The 23,622-nt window shown below is 38.8% G+C and overlaps 1 protein-coding gene across 1 annotated transcript in view; it reads right to left on the reverse strand.

Moving 5' to 3' along the window:
* The window catches only part of FBN2 (fibrillin 2), a 250,558-nt gene that overhangs the window by 5,665 nt on the left and 221,271 nt on the right, over positions 1-23,622 (reverse strand). Inside the window, exons 52-61 of the mRNA XM_059417490.1 lie at positions 23,201-23,320; positions 22,113-22,235; positions 21,274-21,405; positions 12,810-12,935; positions 11,043-11,249; positions 9,813-9,938; positions 7,940-8,062; positions 6,610-6,726; positions 5,860-5,988; positions 4,028-4,147 (exon numbers count right to left, since the gene is read on the reverse strand). Coding sequence (XP_059273473.1) covers positions 4,028-4,147; positions 5,860-5,988; positions 6,610-6,726; positions 7,940-8,062; positions 9,813-9,938; positions 11,043-11,249; positions 12,810-12,935; positions 21,274-21,405; positions 22,113-22,235; positions 23,201-23,320 — 1,323 coding nt within the window. The remainder of the gene's footprint in view (positions 1-4,027; positions 4,148-5,859; positions 5,989-6,609; positions 6,727-7,939; positions 8,063-9,812; positions 9,939-11,042; positions 11,250-12,809; positions 12,936-21,273; positions 21,406-22,112; positions 22,236-23,200; positions 23,321-23,622) is intronic.

A 23,622-nucleotide genomic window follows, 5' to 3' on the forward strand; every position in this document is an offset into this window, starting at 1 on the left:
TTACAGCTTTAAAAAAGCCTTGCCCTACCCTTTTATATTTTCTGTTTGTGCTGTTTCTCAATACAATGGAAGTCCTTGGGGACAGACCTTTGCAGTCTGTCTACTGAATAACTTTTATATTCTCTGAACTGAAGGTTACTTCAAAAGCGTGAATCTCAGATCCATGGAGCTAGAAAGTAGATTACTATTTTCCAGGAGCTACAGGGATGGGGAAATGGAGATATCTGCTTATGGGTATGGTGTTTCTTTCTGGAGCAATGAAAATGTGTTGATGGCTGCAAACTCTGGTGAGAATATACTAGACACCACTGAACTCTTTGCATTTTGAAATAATGAATTTTCTGGTCTGTGAGTTCTGCCTCGATTAAAAAAAAAAAAAAACCTATATCTGGGTACATGTATATTCTCCCAGCAATTTCCAAATTCATTCTATATGGGGAGAAAAATATATATAAATATTTAAATAGTCTGAATTAAAATAACTGAGAAAAGCATTATTTAAGTGGATCGACTGAACCAAAAATCTCGTATGCTTTTAACTACTGAGAACCTATTAGGGGCAGAATGTGTCTTCTGAGAGAGTTCTGCATCTGGGCATCAAGTTGACATCAGTTTTACCTGTTTAATAACCTTACACTATAAATTCTTGCAGGATAATTACAGGTTATACTTTCAGTTGCTAATATTTTAACAACATCAAAGCCTGCTTGTGCTTTTAACTTGGGAGATGACAATTTTGCTCTTAACTGTCTGGCTGATAGAGAGCATGTGGCTTGACTCCTTTGAGCTTTCTTATAATCCAGTTTCCACCCTGGGCACAAGTCCCATCTATTCCGTGGAATTCTCACTGATTCCTGGGACTCCCCTGGAACAAAGTGTGTCTGCTGACCTAGGATGTGACAAGTTTGTGTTTCAGCCCCCGTGGGGACATGGTCCATGTGTAAGGAGAGGACACGGCAACTGGAGGGAAGGGCCTCCGTGCAGCCACTCAGGGAGCCTATGGAGGGTGCAGATGGGGTCTCTGTGCAGCTGGGGCCTCTTGCAGGAACCTGGAGCTCATGAAGTTCAGCACGTGGGTTACCGAAAGGGCAGACATTATGCGGCAACATTTGTGTCATCATTGTAGTTTCACAATTAAATCAGGCCAACAAAATAGAGAATTCTCGATCTAAACCTGTGATGATTACCTAATATGTACAAGTTCTCAGTCTTCATTTCATCAGGAGAAAGTATTTAATGAATTCTTAATCACTAGGTTGCCTATGACACAGACATAACTGCTGTTTTATTTCTAAACACAAAAGACTTGGCATTCTGCCACAGAGGCTTATCTGCTCTAATCATTAACTCTGACATTTATATCCAGTATTTCTCTTGTAACAGAATGCAAATTAGGTTATAATTTAACAAAATAATCCTGCTATGAATATGGTATTAGACATTTGTTAGGTAGAAAAATTATCTGTAAAACCAACTGAATAAATAGTATTTACATACTACTGACAAGAACATTTAAAAATGTGTACTGTTTCTGTAAGCACCATGAAGCACTTCATATTTGTATGTTACAAATGTACATTGTGGTATATTTTTATGGACTCTGGTCATCTCACTTTGAAAATACGTTCATGTTTGATACATATTTTGAGCTGATTTATGCTTCACTAAGCTGTATCAAATTATTTTGAAGTGAGCCTAGAAGCAACTGGAAGTTAGTGAACACTACATAACCAAAAACTTCCCTAATAAAAAATTTTTCTTTATATGCAAAGGGTAATACTTATTTTCAATTTTGAATAATTACAATGTTTGTAAACATCTGAGAAACTCTATAGCCTATATACCAGAGTGTTATAAATATTCTCTGGCAAGTGATCAGAAACATTTTTAAGTATTGATTTGAATTAAAACCTTTTTTCAGTATTAACACAAAAAAACTGTCATTTTCTTTAAGTTGGCAGTAGTATTAATAATTTAATATTAAACTATCTGATGCATCGACTCTGAACAGTTTTGTCCATTTACGAAGGGAATTCAGATAAATCTGAAAGAGTTCATTCTGCATTTCCCCCCTCAAGCATATGAAATGAGTAATGATATTCACATATGCAGTAACAGATAAAAATAATTTGTGGCCTTTCAAGTTGTATTTTGTCAGGATTCTTGTTCTTTTGATAACCTGTTGCTTTTATTCATTCCTGATGGTTTAATTCTATCCCTGCCATATAGTTGGGTTAAAATTGGGAATTATGTAGGGTTCAAAGCAAGGAAGTCAGCAATTAAAGTCAGGGCCAGTTAGATTCCTCAACCCTGCACAGATGAATCTAGAACCTTTCCAAGTAAATCCCTGCCCTGACACTATGTGAGCTGCTGGGGGGGTGATGGCCTTGCTGAAATGCCTATTCAGAGAATCCCTCAAAGGGGAATTAGGATGTAGCAGCAGCCTTAATTTTAAAATCAGACCAATTTAGTGAAAACCTTTACAGCTGTTTTTGCACCAGATGTTCACAGGCAGAAGCTCCAGAAAACTTAAAAACTTGGAAACTGAGCTGATATTCCATAGGTGCTCTTATTTATACTTAGGAACATTTCAAAAATGAGAATTCTATTTAATAAGCTGACACCTGTGAAATATTAGATCATTCTTTTGCTTTAAGAGCCATAGAATTAACCAAAAAGTCCATATTATCTATAAAATAAGAGACCCTCCACTTTAGTAAACAGTTATATTTAGTAAAAATATAATTATTTTACACTGTTTCAACAGCTGTCTACAAATGCACTGATCTCTATATAGTCAAGAGTGTGCCTATACTTTGCCTCTGTTTATAAATCAATCCGGACATAAGGACTTGGGCAGCATTTTTGTGTGTGAAGAAAAAAAGAAGTGACCCCACCAATCATTCTGATTGACTGCCTAACTCATCATTCTGACAACCCTTGGAAACTGTGTCCCTAACTTCTTGATCACGAATGGTTTCTGCATTTCCCTGCACGAGCATCTATTCATGGGCTGATGGAGCATCTGTCTTTGGCTTCGCCCAAGACCACAGCCTCTCTGTGGCTTTCACCAAGCTGGTTTCCCTCCTTTGAAATTCAGCTTGATTTTCTCTCCTCCATTCACTAAACTGTCATTAGAAATTTCTTTTGAGAAGACCACAAAGGATAAAATCAGATTAATTTATCAAGTGGATGCTCACAGTGAAGAAACACGTGGGGTAACTGAAATCATGGTAGAGGCACAGGAGAGCACCCCAGCGGCTGCCTCAGGACCTCGATTCCCCTTCAGGCTTTGCTGTTGGGGCATCTGCTGAGGGCACTCAGACGGAGCCAAGAAATCAGGCCTCTGCTAAGTACATCAGCTGGCTATTCAAGCACAGAATAATGTTTTCTTTGATCAGGCTCTCTCTTAAAGGAGAATTTCCATTGACTGTTATCAATGCCAGGAACAGGGTTGAGAGCCTAGAGACTTTATTTTACAAACACTTTTGTCTAGAGACAAATTCAATTCAACAGAATTAGCTGTAAGTAGTTACCTTTTCTACCTTCAGATAGCCTTCTTCATTAAATGTATGTAACTGGAAAGCACAGATGGACAGTCCTTATTAAGCTGATCTGAATTCATTTAGATGTAGGACTTATGAGGGAGATGGATGGGCAATTCTTCAACCCAAAATCTAAAGTTAAGAAATTAATGATGAAAATCCCCAGACCTTAGCAAATAAAGATGATGAATCTTGACACCATCTTCAGAAAGTTAAAATTACATCCAGTAGGAAATTGTAATTATAAAAGCTCCAGTTGAGTTCCCTTTGGGGTACTTAAAACAACATTTTTATGCTGGTTATTTTCAAACATACACAAGTAGACTAGTGTCACAGAGCCCCATGCATCTGTCCAGAGGACTGGTGTTAAAGTTCTAGGATTCAGAGGCTACACTGAAACATCAATACCTTTATTATTTGTTCATCTTACACAGATACTTTAAAGTAAGAAAGCAGATGCTATGTAACAAGTGAGAACTCACCAACACACTGATTCCACTGGTAATGCTGAATATACCCTTGAGGACAGCCACACCTGTAGCCTCCCAGGATGTTCTGGCAGCCATGTTGGCACCTGTGGTTTCCATCACATTCATCCACATCTGCAAAAACAATCCCAGCAAGATACTTATGCACCCCCTTTCCTTTCCTCTACTGTTCTTAAATGCCCTCCAAACACAACCTGTGTTAACTATTATCAGGGGAACTGATAAACAAGACACACAGAGAGGCTGTCAGTTTTTTCAAGTCACATGGTTATTAGCCCGTGGCGATACAAACAATGTTTCTGAGAGAAGAACCCACTTTATTCTATTTTTTTTTTTAAGATTTATTTATTTAAGAGAGGTGGGGAAGGGTAGAGAGAGAGGGAGACAGAATCTCAAGCAGACTTCCCACTAAGCACAGAGTCCGATGTGGGGCTCAATCTCATGATCCTGAGATAACAACCTAAGCCAAAACCAAGAGTCAATAACCCACTCATGCTCTAAAATAAGTAAGTAAGTAAGTAAATAAATCTTAATAAAAATCTTCATGTTTGGGAGGATATAAGCACTACAGAGATATCTAAAATGTATAATTGTTTTGCATGCAAAAAATTTTATTACATTTGACATTAATTAGATGAAAAATTTAAGTATTTAAATATATTATTTTTAGATATGATGTGGTATTATTACAACATATGGAAAAATTTCTTTGTCCACACATGCGTACTCTTTTGGAATGACAACTGGGACTTTGAAATCTACTCATAAAGAATGATATAAAATTGGCATGTTTGAGGTGTATATAACAAATTTATATGGCTAATTAATAAATGGTATCTTATGTGGATGGTCACAGGCTGAACTTACACGTGGCAAGCAGCTGTATGTTCAGAATACTTTAGAAGTCTCAAGGACTTCAAATATAAAATGTTAAAATGGAAATCTTTAAAACTGAACTTTTCTTGGCTACAAATTAGATTTATACATGTCTTATACTTCTTAAAAAGAGTATATTAAAAACCCTGAATATATTTCTAGAATCCAGAATCATAAATCCCAAAGAATAATAAAGGGGCACTAAAATCAATTAAGGACTTAAATTGCAATAGTTTATAAAAGCATAAGGGAATGTACAGAGTCTTATAATTTCTGGCATGGGTGTTTTGTAAAAGATACCAATTCTACTATATTAGCCCTTGCAGTGGAAATATTGGAGAACAGTATAATATTTTGTTGAGTATAGATAGATTCTTATTTTATTCCCAGTTAAATGTTTCTTTGACTTTGCAGGAAATACCTATTGTGAGGGTGGGTGGCTTAACAGAAAATGCCCATTTTTAGAGAACAGAGTAAATAGGAGGAGTTTTGGAACAAATAAAATGGAAACAGCTATCACTTTCCCCAGAGCTTTCATATATTTTACAATTCTCTTTGATAACTGTTTCTTTTCTTACACTTAACTTTCACACATTTAGTTATCATGGAAAAAAGTCCATTTTTTTTGGATGTACCTGTACACTACGGTACAGAATTCCTTTTCAGCTTTTTTTTTTTTTTTTTTTTGCATCAGTAATTAGGCAAAGACTCCAGTTACTTTAATAGCCAGTTCATATAGAATTTTTGTTCTATCACGTTCAAGTTTTCCTCTACCCCCAAAATGATATATGAAAACGTATAAACAAAAATCAAGTTCTATTTTGCTGAGTTCTATTTTGTTAAATACCTTTTTCTTTTTGAGATGACCTCATTTCTCATTTGGTGGCTTGCAAGTTAAAAGAAAATAGTTTGCTGTATTATTTTAAGGATTTTTTAGCAGATAAACTCACCTTCACAGTTTAGTCCAGTGGCATCGAGAGAGAACCCTCTTTGGCATTCACAGCTGAAACTTCCAGGCGTGTTCTGACAGATTCCCTTTGCTCCACAAAGTGAAGGCTGAGACCCACATTCATTGTTGTCTAGCAAAAGAGGAAGGAGGAATGTCAAGCTTCCCAGTCATTATATGACTCAGATTTCACTACACGAAATGCAAAGTGAGGCATGAAAACCCAAGTTCAAGATGTGAAAACCTGAGGGAAATCTATGCCAGGATTCACTCTCAGGTTAGAGGCAAAAGTGGCAAAGAAAAAAAAAGTATTTCAAGAGAGGTGAAATTAGAACATATCTTGGGTCAACTGAGGACTTGGGTTTTTGACAATGCAGACTGAAACTCTCTTAACATATGTGTGTCTTCTAACATAAAATAACCCACCATGTTCATTAGCATGTTCTAAATCACAATGAACCTTTATTTATACTTAGTCTGAAAACACATGGTTATATTTAGAATGCAACCTAAAGGTCCTGTTTGGAATATACCTACCGTCTATGTGCTTGGATCATAAATAAGCTTGGACTTCATGTATTTTTGCCTTTGGATACAATTCTTATGAAAAACACCTATATTATTTCTAGACCAGTAATCATGACCTAGCAGTTCTAAATGAAGTATGGAGCCATTCAACAGTCTACCATTTTAAGTACACTTCTTATGCATGTACCCATAATTAGCAAATCTTCCCACATGCAGTGTGTCTTACCAATACAGGCCGTATGGTGCTGGGTGAAACCAGGCGGACATTTGCAGGTAAAACCTCCCAGTGTGTTGACACAGAGGAACTGGCAGTTGTGCTGTTTGGTCTGACATTCATCAAGGTCTGAGGTGAAAGAGAGGTCAGTGAAAAAGAAGTGCAGAGTTACCTGGCCCTGCCTTCCCTCTCAAGAAGCCACAGGATGTGGACATGTTCTGTTTGGGGCTATTTCGTGTAGAGTTCTGCTGGAAGCATTACAAGACTCCCATAATGCATAGGGCGAGCAGAGGAGTAAGTGACCAGCCAGTACTTCACTGTGCACTAAATGCAAGAATTAGAACCTTAGGGTATTCACTGTGAGAACAGTTGCGGGGGCAGGTTAAATAAAAATAAAACAGAAGCTGGAAACTGATGAAGGTCTGAAAACAAGCACTGAGTCAGGCTCTTAGGCTCCAAGTGAACACAGCATCATAAACACCAGAGGAAGCAAAAACATGGCATCTGTGATTCTGGTCATAAATGGAATTTGTATTTGGACTATACTAATAGAAAACTCGAAATATAATTCTGGTGAGATTATAACTTAATATGGGAGAATATATTTAAATAAATGTAGAAACTATAACACTCATTATTTTAAAGCTTAATAAACATGCACTGTCTGCACTCATAACATGCAAAATTAAACTGACTCATAGCGGTTCACTAAGATCTAAGTGAACAGTACTGCTTGCTATAATAATAATTATTATTATTATTTGGTATTCCTTGGAAATGAAACTACATCTTCTTAAAAATAACTTGTATTTCAAACATTTAGCTAGACAGGAATTTCCTCAATCCATTCATTCCATACAGGAGAGGTTTATGATAAAACCAAATGCATGAGTTTTGCGCGGGAGCTATCATCACTGTCTAGTTTGAGAATTACTTTTAATACTACCTGTGCAAAAAAATGAAATTCACCCATTCATTTTCAATCTTCTGCAGTCAAGTAATAAAGACAGATGAGAAGAAATAAAATCTTAGATAAGCAGCAAAGGAAATCTTATTTGTTTCAATCTCTTCCCTCCCTAACATTTTTTTGTTTTATATAAGTTTATTTAATTGTCATTTTGTGTGGTCTGTTAGAGAAGAAGGAAACAGCTGTGATTTGCGCTTTAATTCTCCCTGCCTCCTACCATGTGTCCTCTGGTAGAATTTTCTGTTGAGTCATCAAGTGGTCACCAGGAAGATGTTCCTTAATGAAGGCCATGCAGCTGGAAAAGCTCCCTAGCTGACTTTGGATGTGCAAGGAGGGAGACAAGAGGGTCAGGAATGGTGAAGATGCGTCCCTCACCTTTGCAGGTCTTTCCGTCCTCTTGCAGGACGTAGCCCCGAGGACAGGAGCATTGATAACTCCCTTCTGTGTTTTTGCAGATGAAGTTGCATGGTTTCGGGGACTGGGAACATTCATCAAGATCTAAATGAAAGTGAGGTCAAGATTACAGTTTTTAGTTTCAAGCAACCACTGGCTTCTTTCCTCCCTCCATGTTCCTACTTTATCTTTTCCCTTTTGGCTTCAACTTAAAATGGAAAAACCGCCAGGGGAAAATGATGCACAGCAGTTATCTTGAAAGTAACATACAGATTTACTTTGTAGATCAATCTATGATTCCTGGATACATGTAACGTCCAGGGGCAAAAAACCCCACTGCATTCTTTAGCCTTATGTACTCTGGTTTACCACAAGGATCATTTTCTTTTTTTTTTTTTTTAAAGATTTATTTATTTATTTGACAGAGAGAGAGAGAGATCACAAGTAGGCAGAGAGGCAGGCAGAGAGAGAGGAAGGGAAGCAGGCTTCCTGCTGAGCAGAGAGCCCGATGTGGGACTCGATCCCAGGACCCTGAGATCATGACCTGAGCCGAAGGCAGCGGCTTAACCCACTGAGCCACCCAGGCACCCCAAGGATCATTTTATTAAGAGCTTCTTCTTACATATGAATCTGGAAGATATCCTCTTATAACTGTGAACTGACATGCCGAGCACCGTGGGGTCCCACAGGCTTGCTGCCCCTAAGTCAGGCCCTTGCTGCTCCTGGCCCGGCAGCTCCACTGCACACACACATGGTCAGGAGGGTCTCTTGCCCTCTGTCTTCTGTCTGGTCCTTACTTCATTCCGCTCACCCTGCAAGATGGCTCAGGCTCCAAGTCACTGGATCAGAGGTCACGGCACCTTTCTAAGCAGCCCTTGGTGCATAGCTTTCTCCTTACAGCATTCAGTAACGTCTCCCTCTTTTCTTTTAGCCCACAGATAGCAGAGCCCCAGCACATAGCACGGTGCCTTGTAGATTCTACACACTCTGCTCACATCCCGAGTCAAAATAACCGTCCCAAATCATCCTCCCTTGCATTCTCTGCAAGGACTGATGGACAGCAAACAATCTCCATTTCCTCATGAAGGACACTGATGGACGCCCCCAGCACACCAGAAGCTTGTGATGCTAGCCTGTTCTCAAGGACTCTCATGCCCAGCCAAGTGAGTCAAATGCTTACAAAGGGCCAGTTTGGGTTTTCTGAACCTTTTCATGCCAGGTGAGTTTGTTATTAAAATAGGTACTTTAATGGACTATCATGCAAGTTGATTAATATGGAGAAGAGACTTCTTTTTCTTCAGTGAAAACTAAGTCAAATGCTTTGGAAAGACCCTTTAGAAGCAAGCTCCCCACCCCTTGCCCTCAACTGGTACAGAATAGTGTGGGTGTGAGAAGTTAAATTAGAAAAAAATTGTGAAAAATGTAGAAGGATTCTGTCCTGACACTGCTTTGCAACTGCAAATTTTACAGGAGGCTTCATTCGTATATTTTATGAAAAACCCAGCAATGAGGAACAAGCACAAAAGCGCTCTCCCTACATAGACTCACACACAGCCTCACCGTCAGGAGCCCTCTTCTTTCATCAAGAGACTGACAAATGAAGGTGCACTTCTAATTTTAAATTAAAATATAAATTGGTGAAGCAGATTTTGTAGTTTTACACTCCGTGACTGAACACTTCCTGATGAACTGAACAGTTCTGTGTCGCAGTTTACTGGGCAAGGACAACTACTATGATACCAGGAACCACATACCTGAAAGGAACTGCATAAGGAACATTGCGGCCCTCCATGGTAACCTACCGCACTGCCAGCAGTGGCTCTAGGAAATAGCAGTTGGCCACCCCCAGACGTACCTACACACGAGGTGCTGCTGAGGTCTGTCGTGTAGCCGACCTTGCAGAAGCATCGGAATGAGCCCATGGTATTGATGCACTGACCATTGGCACAGAGATTTGGCATCACCTTACATTCATCAATATCTGTGTGTGGGGAAAAAAAAATAAACACACACACACACACACACACACACACACACACACACAAGTTATTATACATGCAAGGACATGCAAGGATGAAACTGGTGAGACTCACACCTAAGAGAAACGAAGGGACTGACATGAAATAACTAGCAAATAGCATTCACAACAGCGCTCGGGTACCTCATCACTTCAGCAACATGGACGGGAAGAAAGAATATTCGGGAGGGATTGGAAGAGGTCTATAAATGAGGCTCTGTTGAGAGCCCAGCTTCAGTCTACTCATTTTGCACTCTAAGTATGAACTGTTTTGGCGTGGCGTAGAAAGCTGTCTCTCTGAAGTCCAATTAATCTGGGATTTGTGGTGATTTCCCACTCCTGGACTTCATATCCACACTTGGATTAGACTCTCAAGAAAGGGTTTCATGAGCAGAGTGACTGGGCCCAGGGCCAACAGCCTGTACAGTTGTAGGAGAAAATGCTATCTTTTCAGGACCGTCTCTCAGGTGGTTGTTTAAAAAAAAAAAAAAAAGGAAACAAAGGGGAATAACGGGTCAGAGGCTAGAATTATCTCCAAAGTTAGAGACTTTAGGTATAAACTTCAATGAGGAGTAGTCTCAGGGAGAAAAAAAGCAAAAACAAAAAACAACAAAAACAACTGGAAACCACTAACAGATTATGAGGCTTGGTTTGTAAATACGTTGCAAACAGACTGTATCCTTGTATCCTTGTATCCAGACTGTATCCACTCAAATAAGCAACACTTATTTAAATAAAGCAAGTAGAATTTGGGGGTTACAGACATGGCCTTTGGGGTCAGGCAGATGTGTTCCACTTCTGGGTCCATCCCTTAGAAAACATGTGATCTCAAGAAAATTACTTACTATTACCTAAGCTTCAGGCTTCTGTTTCCTAGTAAGTTCTGCTCTTAGATTCAGTATGAAGATTACTTCCTTTGAAGTCTCTTAATTATTAGCAAAAAGCATATACAAACACACATGCATACAAATATTTTAGGCATTTTATCGATGCTTCACTTTTCCTTCCAATGAATCAATTACTGTTAACTGCATCGACAATGTGCGGGACCTTCCCTCAGCTCCTCACCTCTTCCGTCGGTGGTGTATCCTGGGCCGTGAGGACAGATCTTTTTGTACTGGGCCGTTCCAGGAAGCGGGCAAAGCTCACACTGGTGACCCCAGCCTCGCCCCCCATCACAGCAGCACTCGGACTTCGTGACAAGGTTGCGGCTGCTGGACGCCATCTGGCACATGGTCTGCAGCACCTCAGCGAAGCAGAGTCCCTGTCGGTTGTCTGAAATCACATGTGGGGAGTGAGCGTCAGTGACACGCAACACCCACCCTCCTCTTCAAACACAAGGTCAGCCAGTGTTTTTCTTCCTGGCACAAACTTTCTCAAAGATAAGTACTATTCTCTGTGAACAGCTGCCCTGCTTCGGATGGCTTCACGATTACAGAGTTGCTGGAGAAGGAGTCCACAGTGTGTTCTTTTACTATAGTTTATTAAATCTGATAAAAAGTGATAATATGCTTAGGGAATCGATTTATTTTTCTTCAACCCATCAGCAACTAACTAATAGTAAACTACCATTCCTGTAGAACACAAACAAAAGAAAAATGAAATGAAATTATTTCCTTTATTTCTTTTTAAAGATTTTATTTGGGAGAGAGAGAGCATGATTATAAGCAGGGGGAGCAACGGGCAGAGGGAGAAGCAGGCTCCCTGCTGAGCAGGGAGCCTAATGCAGGACTGGCTCCCAGGACCCTGTGATCATGACATGAGCCAAAGGTAGATGCTTAACTGACTGAGCCACCAAGGCATCCCAAATTATTTCCCTTTAAATAAGCAAAAGAGTATCAGGATTTGTTTTTGAAAAGTAAATCCTGGATGATGTTACAATCTTGGTACATTTTCAATCCAATCTCGTCTTTTCTACATCTAAAAGAGTATTCAAACATTTGGAATAAGCAGATTTTTTTTTTTTAGTATAAATAAAGGAATTTCTCTTATGTAAATAGGCAAATAAATCTTTAATATGGTTTAATGAGCCATCCTAGTGAAACCTTAATAATAGAAAGAGAGCAGTACATTGCAGAAGGTAGGCTATCTTTCCTATTGTCAGAAAGATTGGTGGGTAGAGTAAGGGTCTGGATTGACGACATCAGTAAACAAAATTTATTTTCTTGACTAACAATTTCCTAGGATTCAGTGCAGTGACATCATTCGGAAAAATAGCTGATATAGCTGAAACATGCTGTTTTTCCATCAGATCAAGTGATGAGTGCTCATTTTGCCTTACGTTTTCCTACTCCATACTTTTACACCTGCTCATAATTAGGTGAAATGGTTTATAATGTAAGCATTTTAGCAATTAAAATACAACATAAGTCCGAAATTTATATTCTCCACAGGAAAATATTTTGTAAAACATTTTTTCTGCATCATAAAATAAAAACTGACCTTCACTGCGTTTTTGAAGTGTGGCATTTGCTTTAATATTACTAATGCAGCAAAGCTTACCTCACATAGCAAATATTTTCTTTTGGAATTAAATCATCTCCTGATGTAAGTTTTACTAAAGTCACATTTTCCATAAAGCTTAATTAATCTTAATTTTGGAAAGACTTTATTTAAGATGGCTATTTACATTATGCATAGATGTGCATACAACGCACATGCACAGAAATACATCATTTTGATAGATGTGTACCTTTAAGAAGAAGTATATGGATTACTCAGATTGGGGGATTTTTTTTTTTAGCAGGCAAGAATATGTACATAGAGCTCTTCTGTGATGACATCATAAAACAGATGTTTTATTTACCAGGTAAAATACACTCAGTTGTCACTTACCAAGGCATTCGGTGCCTGAGGAACTTGACTGAAATCCTTCATTACACTCACATCTGTAGCTCCCGATAGTGTTAACACAGCGCCCATTTTCACAAATTCCTGGCTTGGTCCTGCATTCATTTTCATCTTTGGGAAAACAAATAGGGTGAATAATGAGATTATAAAATTACTATTTTCAAATTATCCTCGAGGGGTGCCTGGGTGGCTCAGTTGGTTAAGCAACTGCCTTCGGCTCAGGTCACGGTCCCGGAGTCCCGGGATAGAGTCCCGCATCAGGCTCCCAGCTCCATGGGGAGTCTGCTTCTCTCTCTGACCTTCTCGCCTCTCATGCTCTCTCTCACTGTCTCTCTCTCAAATAAATAAATAAAAATCTTTAAAACAAAACAAAACAAACAAAAAAAATCAAATTATCCTCGAGTGGATTATCTTTTATTTAAAACTTCCTCACCAAAATACTAATATGATGGGATAAAAAGCCAATCCTATATGAATATAGGTTTATTTTTAACTTCTTCCTTCTAGGGGATTCTTTCTTAACAAAGTGTTTTCCTTTTTCCCTCTCTACTTCTTGCTGGAAAGGGATGGTGTTTGATGAAAATTGGCCTCCATTAAGCCCTAGACTTGCCCTGTGATACCAGACTAGGTGGAAAAGAACTATGGGGAAGAGGGTGCCAGGACACCCTGTGACAGGAGAGGCAGGCTGGGAGCAGAGCAGTGGGAGGTGTTAGGGATGGGTAGAGAGTAGGGCTAACGCCACACAGGCAGGGATGAAGGTTAAGCTTCCAGACTAGCTTTGAGTGAAGTCACAGGAGCAGTGTGATGTATGAGAGCCACTAGTGAGGGAAGAAATTTAGGTAGTAATGCTCTTTTGGTTGGTGATAAATTGAGCAAAACTTCTTTATTAAAATCTCTTTTGTCCTTACTGTATTTGATATTCTGTAAAATTCTGCTTGGGGCTTTTTTTTTTTTTTTTTTTTTTGAAGCTCTGTTATTATGAACATAAAGGAGCTCATGATAATGAGATTTTTTGATAAACTGCTTTCATCTTTATACTTAATTTTTAATCTTTAATTTGTTGATGTTTATTTTGCTTGTGCTTTCTTTTTATCAGTATTTGCCCTCAGTGTTTTGTTCTATCCCATTATTGTCGATCTATGTCACCTTTTGACTTGGTACCTTTCTTAGAAAAAGCACCAAAGTGGATTTAAAGGAGTTTTAAAAAGTACGTCCACCTTTTGAATAGCAGTTTATTTTTCTCTTTTGTCACTGCTGATGTGTTCGGATTCTTACCTGTCATTTTATTTTGTTTTATATCTACCATGCTCTTGCCCTCCCTTCCTCAGGATTTCTTACAATAGTCTAGCTTTCTATGCCTTCCTCTTGTCTCCATCTCATGTCTGGAAATTATAATCTTTCTGTCCTTTCAGTGATAACCATAAAAAGCTTCAATACGTATTTGTAATGAATACTTTCCTATCAGTTTTAACAAGAACCAGTTTCACACGTCTCTGCCATGAGTTCCTTCTGCTCTCTCCCGGTGCCACCTGCCACACCGCTGTGATCTAGAAATTTTGGTCTGTTAGGTATTTTCTTTAATGTGCCATCCATATTTTTGTAAACCAAATCATGAGGTTTCCTGGTTCCTTGGCTTACCATTGCTTATGCATAGTACTCCATCCTTTTGGATTAATAAAACAAAATATTGGAGTATATAGTTTGGTAATCCTTTCACAGATGGTGTGTGGGTGGTAAATACTCTAGAATATGATTCTGATAATGTCTTTTTTATTTTCTTACTAGACTGAGTATAGAATTTCAGTTCAAAATTATTTTTCCTTAGAATCTTAGGAAAAATATTGTTTCCTTTTACCCAGTATTACTGTTCATTTGCAGGAAATATGACTTTTCTCTCTGAAAGTTTAAGGGTTTTCACTTTGCCCTTGGCATCCTAAAATTCACCACGTTGTGTCTTGGTGAAATTTTCCTTCCCTTTTAGAAAAAAAAATTTATTATGGGAATATTAAAGTATATACAAAAATACTGAACTAAGTTACGGATTTAAAAAATGGTGGGTGTCTGTTATCTCTAGAATCTGAGGGTTCGAAGTCTGCCTTCTTGATCTAATGCTATCCCTGATGTTGTTCATCTTTATTTTGATTGTATTTTCATAGTCTGAATTATTTTAAGAAGGGCTCTTGTTGGACATTCTGAAGGAGTTGCTCCATGTCTGATGATGTATAACTTGAAAGACTGCTAATATGTCTCATAATTTTAGATTACGTTTTCTCTGCTACCATTGGCATGAGAGATAGTGTGAGAACCTGAAGAAAGTGTCTTGATCTTCTTCCTACCTGGTAGGCATTTTCCTTTTCTGCCTAGTTGCCTAAAGCCAACAGAAGTATCTTCTGGTAACCTTTTTCTTTTCTTTTTTCTGTTGTTGACATTTGTAATTTCACTAGGGCATATCTTGGTGTGATGTTGCACCACCTATGAAATTCTGATTTCTAACATTCCGCGTTTCATCCTTTGAAAATTTCTCAATCACATCATGTCTGCCAGCAAGAGACCGTGGTATTGTTCACCGCTCTTGTCTTTGTGCACTTAGCTCTGTCTATGCAGCATGACAAACCCACGAACAGAACAGGTGTCACTTTAACTCATGATTCAAATCTCTAATGGGAACTAATACTCCCTTGACAACCTTACTGTATTTCTTCATATATCCACCATACTCCCACCTTGTACAATGACTACCGCACACAGAGACAAGAACTCCTCCATCTCTCCACTACCAACCATCTGTGTGGCCCTCACTTTCCACCTCTTGTCTTTTTCAACAGTTAAAGATTTTCTGTTTTTTTCTCAAAGGTCAGTCTTTGCACTTGTACTCTGGATTGCCTTCCAAGAGTTCACAGTTCTCCCTTTTTAATGAGTTATTCTCTCAACACACATTTTCTTGTAACTTCCATCTTTAAAAAACTATCTCTTTTAATAACATCATATACCACTAAATCTAACACCTCATCTGTGTTCCCCTTCAGGACACATTTCTTTTTCCTTTTTCCTGCTCAGCACTCTGATTCCATTTTTGTTCTTATTTCCAGATTTATTGAGGGATAATGTTAAAGGATTTTTCTCTTGAGTGATTTAGTGCACCTATTACCTCACATATTTGCCCTTTTTCTGTGTGAAAATATTTAAGTTCTGTTCTCTTAGCAAATTTCAGTTACATAGTACAGTGTTATCAGCTATAGTTGCCACATCACACATTAGATCCTTAGATCTTATTCATCTTTTACAGGTAAGTTTGTATACTTTCACCAGCCTCTCCCTTTCTTCCCCATCCCCCACTATCCCCAGAAGCCCCTGGCAAATATTTTTCTCCATTATTTCTGTAAGTTCAATGTGTTTATTTTTATCTTTTTAGATTCCACATATAAGTGATACCATGTATTTTTCTGGCTTATTTCACTTTGCATATTACCCTTTTTGTTCATTCATATGTTCTCACAAATGACAGGATTCCCTGAATCCTCTGTGTGTGTGTGTGTGTGTTTTCTTGTCCATTCATACACACTTAGGATGTTTCCATACCTTGGCTATTGCCAATAATGCTACAGTGGAGTTCATTATTAAGATAATGCTTTTCTCCTTTGGGTATATACCCAGAAGTGGGAATGCTGGGTTATATGGTGGTTCTATATTTAATTTCTTGAGGAAACCCAAAATCCATACCTAGTGGCCTTAGCAGTTTACGTTCCCGCCAACAGTACATATCAAGTTTCTTGGTAATTTAGGACGTCACTGTGGCTCTGAGTAAAGTTCTTAGCATGTCAACTATTTTCCCTCTTCACACTCAGTGTGGAACTAGGCTTCTACAGAAACATTTAATGTTTCTCTCATTCACGTGCGCTCCCAATCTTCTACTCAAAGGCTGCTGGATGAACTCTTAACTTGGGGCAGTTACTTTGAAAGGTATCTGTATTCTGTTAAAGTCTAAGGAAGAATATGTCACTGAGCCTTTTCAGTGTTTTTGATTGAGATTTTATAATATTTGAAAGATATTCTTCAGAGACCATATTTGGACCATTCCTCATTTAAATAAATAACACTCTTCCCTCCTCAGCTTTATTTCTAAATCTTCAGGAGATGGAGTGAGGGAACGTTTTTTAAAAAAATTTCATTATCTTAAAAGCAAAGCCTTCCTTCCCCTCACTGATCTATCAAACTTCATTTTTTTTATAAATTTTTTTTAAGATTTTTTAATTTATTTGACAGACAGATCACAAGTAGGCAGAGAGGCAGGCAGAGAGAGAGAGGAGGAGGCTCCCTGCCGAGCAGAGAGCCCAATGCGGGATTCGATCCCAGGACTCTGGGATTATGACCTGAGCCGAAGGCAGAGGCTTTAACCACTGAGCCACCCAGGCGCCCCTCAAACTTCATTTTGAAATAAATCTTATTCATATCAAAATGAATAACCAATAGTATTGTCAACATTTTCATTAAAATTTAATGATCTGGGCAAAAATTTTCTATTTATTAGGTTTTCCTATTCATTTATTTATTTAAAAAATTTACTTAAAAATAATTACTGGGCATAGTATATTGCAGAATCAAATTTCATCTGTTGTATCTGATAAGGGATAACTATTCAAAATATATAATTTTTTATTATATAAAAATAAATAAATTTTTATTTATAATAATAATTTGGCTGTTTATAATGGAATTTCTAACTATAAAAACATGTCTGTATGAAATGGAACTTTGCCACAAAGAGTTTTCTGATGATCAAAGAAAGCTCTACAGAAGGTTCCGCTACCGGCATCGTGTCATGAAAGCCTGAGTATCAGAAATGTTTTAGAATCTGTATCTTCTGTAGCATCTTTTAACAATGAAGAAATTCAAAATGTATAATGCTGCCCTACGTCTTTTCTTTGAAAAACCAAGCACATGGGGTCATAAATATTAGAGCTAAAACCCTTCTCCTCTACCTCCTCCCACGCAAATCATGTAGTTTCTCACTCCACAGAGGAGGAGACTGAGGGAAAGAGAATTTAGCCTCTTTCAAGTTACCCAGCTCATTTATGGCACATCTAGGACCAGAAAACTGGGTTCCTGATGTGGTCCCAGTGCCTGTTCCCTTGCTCCCAGGAAATTCACAGGTAATTGTAGTGACTGTATAAAGTAAAATTTCGTTGGTTATAAAAATAAAAATTTTCCAGGTATTAAAAAAACATTTCTAAGTATTGTAGCCAGATGAAATTCAAACACACATATACACTCAAAGCATTTAGAAAAAAATTAAAGAGAAGGAAACGAAATGGATCTCATGTACTCTAGGAAGGAAGGATGGTTAACGTTATCTTTCATACAGTCCCCTTGTACCCTACCATTACAAGCATGTTAGCATCTGAGCCACGTGAGACTCTGAGAAACATATGGGAGTTTGTAAACATGGCTCAGGAGTCTGGTGTATCTTCTAGGTTTTCAGATTGTGGGAGAACAGTGTTTCTGAAGGAACCACTGCAGAACTGTACCTCTGGTGTCATCTATTTTTAACTTTAATAAGTAGTGTATATAGAATGAAATACCTAAGAGATTAAGAGAAACCGTGAAATCAATCCCATCAGTTGTTGCAGACATTTAAAAATTAATTTTATACTACACATGTAATTCACAAATTCCACTGTTTTGTAAAAAATTAAAACCGACAGATAAGTTTGAATTCACTTTAGAGTAGTACCCTCTAATCCTAGTATCTTCCCTCAGGGTAATTCCTTCTGTGAAGTGGGGCTTATCTTCTGCAAAAATTTAAAAATTTTTCCTGTGTATTCACTTGCTTACATACATACCTCCAAAAAACATAGCATTATAATTTTCTTTAAAATATGACATATTATGTATTGTTTTGTAAGTAGACATTTAGAGTTCTACTTCCGTATATACACATGTACATACTCCCCTGATCCTGTTGTGTGACATCTAACAGTATCGAAATGCCATGTTTATTTCACTGTCTTCCTGTGATGGGCATTTGGGTTGTTTTCTAGTCCTTTTTGTTGTTGTTGTTGTTACTATGAAAAAAGTTGGAGTGAATATCCTTGTATCTCTCCTCCTGTGTTAGATTCACTTTTTCAAATCGCTTTTTTGAGATGTAATTTACTTGCTATAAAATCTGCATATCTTTTTTTAATTAATTTTTTATTTTTTATAAACATATATTTTTATAAGTGACTCTTAAAATCTGCATATCTTAAGTGCACAAGTCAGTGATTTTTAGTAAGTTACAGAGTTGTGCAGTCATCACCACAATCCACTTTTAGAAATTTCCATCTCCCAGATGCTTGCAAATGACCTATCAAATAAAGGGCTAGTATCCAAAATCTATAAAGAACTTATCAAACTCAACACTGAAAGAACAAAGAATCCAATCAAGAAATGGGCAGAAGACACGAACAGACATTTCTGCAAAGAAGACATCCAGATGGCTAACAGACACATGAAAAAGTGCTCCACATCGCTTGGTATCACGGAAATACAAATCAAAACCACAGTGAGATAACACCTCACACCAGTCAGAATGACTAAACTTAACCAGTCAGGAAACAACAGGTGTTGGAGAGGATGTGGAGAAAGGGGAACCCTCCTACACTGTTGGTGGGAATGCAAGGTGGTGCAGCCACTCTGGGAAACAGTATGGAGGTTCCTCAGAAAGTTGAAAATAGAGCTACTCTATGACCCAGCGATCGCATTACTGGGTATTTATCCTAAAGATACAAATGTAGTGATATGAAGGGGCACAGGCACATGAATGTTTATAGCAGCAATGTCCACAATAGCCAAACTATGGAAAGAACCTAGATGTCCATCAACAGATGAATGGATAAAGAACATGTGGTATATATACACAATGGAATACTATTGCAGCCATCAAAAACCCCACAAAATCTTGCCATTTGCAATGACATGGATGGAACTAGAGGGTATTATGCTAAGTGAAATAAGTCAATCAGAGAAAGACAATTATGTAATCTCTCTGATATGAGGAATTTGAGAGGCAGGGTCGGGGGTAATGGGCGGGATGGAGGGAAGAAATGAAACAAGATGGGATCAGGAGGGAGACAAACCATGAGAGACTCTTAATCTTGCAAAATAAACTGACAGTTCCTGGAGGGTGGTGGGTTTGGGATAGGGTGGCTGGGTTATGGACATTGGGGAGGGTATGTGCTATGGTGAGTGCTGTGAACTGTGTAAGACTGATGGCTCACAGACCTGTACCCCTGAAGCAAATAATACATTCTATGTTAATTAAAAAAAAAAAAAAAAAAAAAGAGCCCACAAATAGCATCATAAAAAAAAAAAGTTTCCAGCTCCCAAAGAGGTCCCTGGTGTCCTTTTGTAGCTACTCTCCAGTTGTGGCTTCTAGTACCAGGCAATCACTGATAGGTTAATTTTTCAGAAATCTTATTTTGTGATCTTTTTCTCCAAAATAAGACATTTTTCACTATCTTCATATGTCCCTCCATATACCCCCACAATTTTCAAGGGATTGGAGGCTAGGATCCTAACAGAAGATTCTTAATTCAAGATGGGGGAGGGTTGCCTCAGTGGCTCATTGGTTAAGCTGCTGCCTTCGGCTCAGGTCATGATCTTGGGGTCCTGGGATTGAGCCCCGCATCGGGCTCTCTGCTCAGCAGGGAGCCTGCTTCCTCCTCTCTCTCTGCCTGCCTCTCTGACTGCTTGTGATCTCTCTCTGTCAAATAAATAAATAAAATCTTAAAAAAAAAAAAAGTCAGTCTACTAAAAAAAAAAAAAAAGAAAGATGGGGGAATGATCTCTTCTCAAGGAGGAAGAAAACTGGATTGCACCATTCCAGGTGCCAGCACTTTGGGGAAACAAATGCTGAGATAAATGGGCCAGGCGGCCATGGCCACGGCCATTGTACGTTTTAGAGGAGACTGTGACATGTACCACAAAACCAAACATTTTAGATTCCCAAAGCCAGCCTCACCTCCTCCACTTACACATGAATTAACTGAGGTCCAAGTATGTTACAAACAATACGGCCAAGTCACAGACCTACCCAACCTGTGACGATGTCTGGAGATGATCTGCCTCTTCCTCTCCTCACTGATGGGATGATACAAAATAAGAACACCCACTCCTCTATTTCGCTACACAAGCAGAATTGTTTCAAGGAGTTGTCCTACACTTCTCCATTAAGTGTTTTAAATTTACAGGACATAGAAGGATGAAAGCAAGGACAGGCCTCACTGGCACTGAATGATCCAAACCACATTCTACAGGCGCGGCCCTCAAAATGAAGAATTCCAGCTACAGAACAGCCTTGAAAGAGCTAGAAAAAGAATTGGCCTGAAGTGAGGATGGTTCTTGCATAGTATGGTCAGTCTGTCTCGAGGCAGGCATATTGAGTAAGGAGACACCGCGCCGTGCAGCTTACCCACACAGCCCTCTCCGTCTGGCCGTCGTGTCATGCCAGGTGGGCAGATGCACATGAAGGTGCCGATCAGGTTCTTGCACATCATGCCTCTAGACTCACAGTCATGGAGCCCTTCAGCACATTCATCCAGATCTAGAAAATATTTGCAATGAAAAACAAAACTCTTAGGAGCAGTCTACTGTTTTGGATTTTGGTCTAGTTTTGGGTTCCTGGCTCTTAAAATGCTACTGTGTGATAGAGAAAGGAGGAGCCAAGTCTCTTCCAACTCTTAGCTATATTCTAGATTTATGAAAGCTTCGGCATTGGTCCTAATGACAGGAAGTTCAGGAAAGAACAGAATGGGACATCATCAGAGAGGGAGAAAAACCATGAGAGACTCTGAATTGTAAGAAACAAACAGGGTTGCTGGAGGGGAGGTGGGTGGGGGGATGGGGTAACTGGGAGATGGGATTAAGGAGGGCACAAGATGTGATGAGCATTGGGTGTTATGTGCAACTGATTAATCACTGAACTCTACAGCTGAAACTAATGATGTTCTACATGTTGGCTAACTGAATTTAAATAAATAATACAGTAAAAAGAGTAGTTCAGGAAAGGCAATCTTTGCTTTAGTAAGAGCCCAAGAGTGTGACAATGGTGGGCTCTTCAATCTGTTTTATCTTTGACTTGCTGGGGTAGACCATCCAGTGTCTTGTTATCTAGTGTGGGAATCTACCAGCAAAATGTCATATACATGTCTATAAACTCTAGAAGAAGATAGTAAAGAACTATAAGATCATTAAAATACATTTCCAGTGTGGCAAATGTAGTGTTAACTATTCTCTTTCCTGATGCCTTACCTTTGCACATCTTCTGGTCTTCCCTGAGGGCGTAGCCAATCGGGCATGTGCATTCATAGGACCCAAAGGTGTTCATGCAGCGGAAAGCACACAGCAGTGGGTTCTGGGCACACTCATTGATATCTGATCAAGGAAACAGGCATGTCCTGAGCCTACAGTTGTAATTGTTTACATGATACTGGTCATAGAGAAAGCAGTAAGATAACAGAACTCCCAACACTGGTATAGAGAAGTGGTAACCTATGAACTCATCCTCTAAAAAGTAGCAACTATAAACTAAAAACAAAAACAAAAACAGAAACAACTACCTGAAGTAGTTCCTAGTGATGAGCTGAAACTCAGCAAACAAACAAGACATAAATTCCTAGTTTTTTTCTTTGTTTATTTTTATTTTTTCTGAAATTACCCTGTGGATGGCCATAGTTCTGGCAGGAGCAGCACCTGGCAGGTATATCTTCAGTAGAAACTTCCTGAGCTTCTATCCAGAGCAATCAGGAAGGGATCTAGGGGCAACCAAGGCTGCTCAAGAGTGATGGGGAGCCCCAGATAGGAGAGGGCCAAAGATAAAGACACACTTTTTTTTTTTGGCATAAAGGCCTATGTTGCTAACTTAACCATGCATGTATGGGGCAAAATCAAAGAAGCTAGCCACACTGGGGCTTAAAAAAGAAACTGAAATCTGAACCACTAACTTCCGTAAGCCTAACACTCTGCTTTTATGTTCACCGAGGTTAACTGCCTGCTAAAACAAAAGCATCAACATTCTTCAAAGTAATACAACTGATTCCAAAGATATCACTCACAACATCCATGGTATAATCCCAAATTCTCTAACCTGCTGAGGAGCCAAGAAAATGGAATGCCAACTTCAAGTGAAAAATACCACCAGAGATGCCAACTCTGAGGTGACCAAGATGCTGCCAGACAAGGGCTTTAAAGTAGCAACTAGAACTATGCTCACCAGGGTAAAGGAAAAGATATTTGTGATAAACATAATCATCAGTAGAATATCAAAGCCACAGAAGTAAAAGCTGAGACAATGAGAAACGCTTTCTATAGAAATAATAATTAAGAAAAGTATCACTCGCCTTCACAATTCATCATAGGCCCTGGCTCAAAGCCTTCATTGCAGTTGCATTCAAAACTCCCAATAACATTGGTGCATGTACCATTCCCACATGGATTGCCAATGGAACATTCATCAGTATCTGAGAAGAGAAAGTGCCAAACAATTTGCGGAGTTTTAGTTTAATATGAGCATATGTTATGTGCAACTGATTAATCACCGAACTCTACAGCTGAATCTAAACTAACCTGGCCTGCACACATTTCCAGGATCTCTACAGGGCACACCCAACTCTGCACCCTCCTTGGTCTTGGATGGCTGGCTGGCCTTAATTCAGTGCAGAGGAGCCCTGGGGATCAGGTGTGTCAAGCTCCGAGTCCCCAGACAGCCACCCCTAAAAGTCACAAACCCATAGTGGGGTGTCATCTTCTGCTACAAGAGCAG

Source organism: Mustela nigripes, chromosome 12, assembly GCF_022355385.1.
Source record: "Mustela nigripes isolate SB6536 chromosome 12, MUSNIG.SB6536, whole genome shotgun sequence".
Lineage (NCBI taxonomy): Eukaryota > Metazoa > Chordata > Mammalia > Carnivora > Mustelidae > Mustela > Mustela nigripes.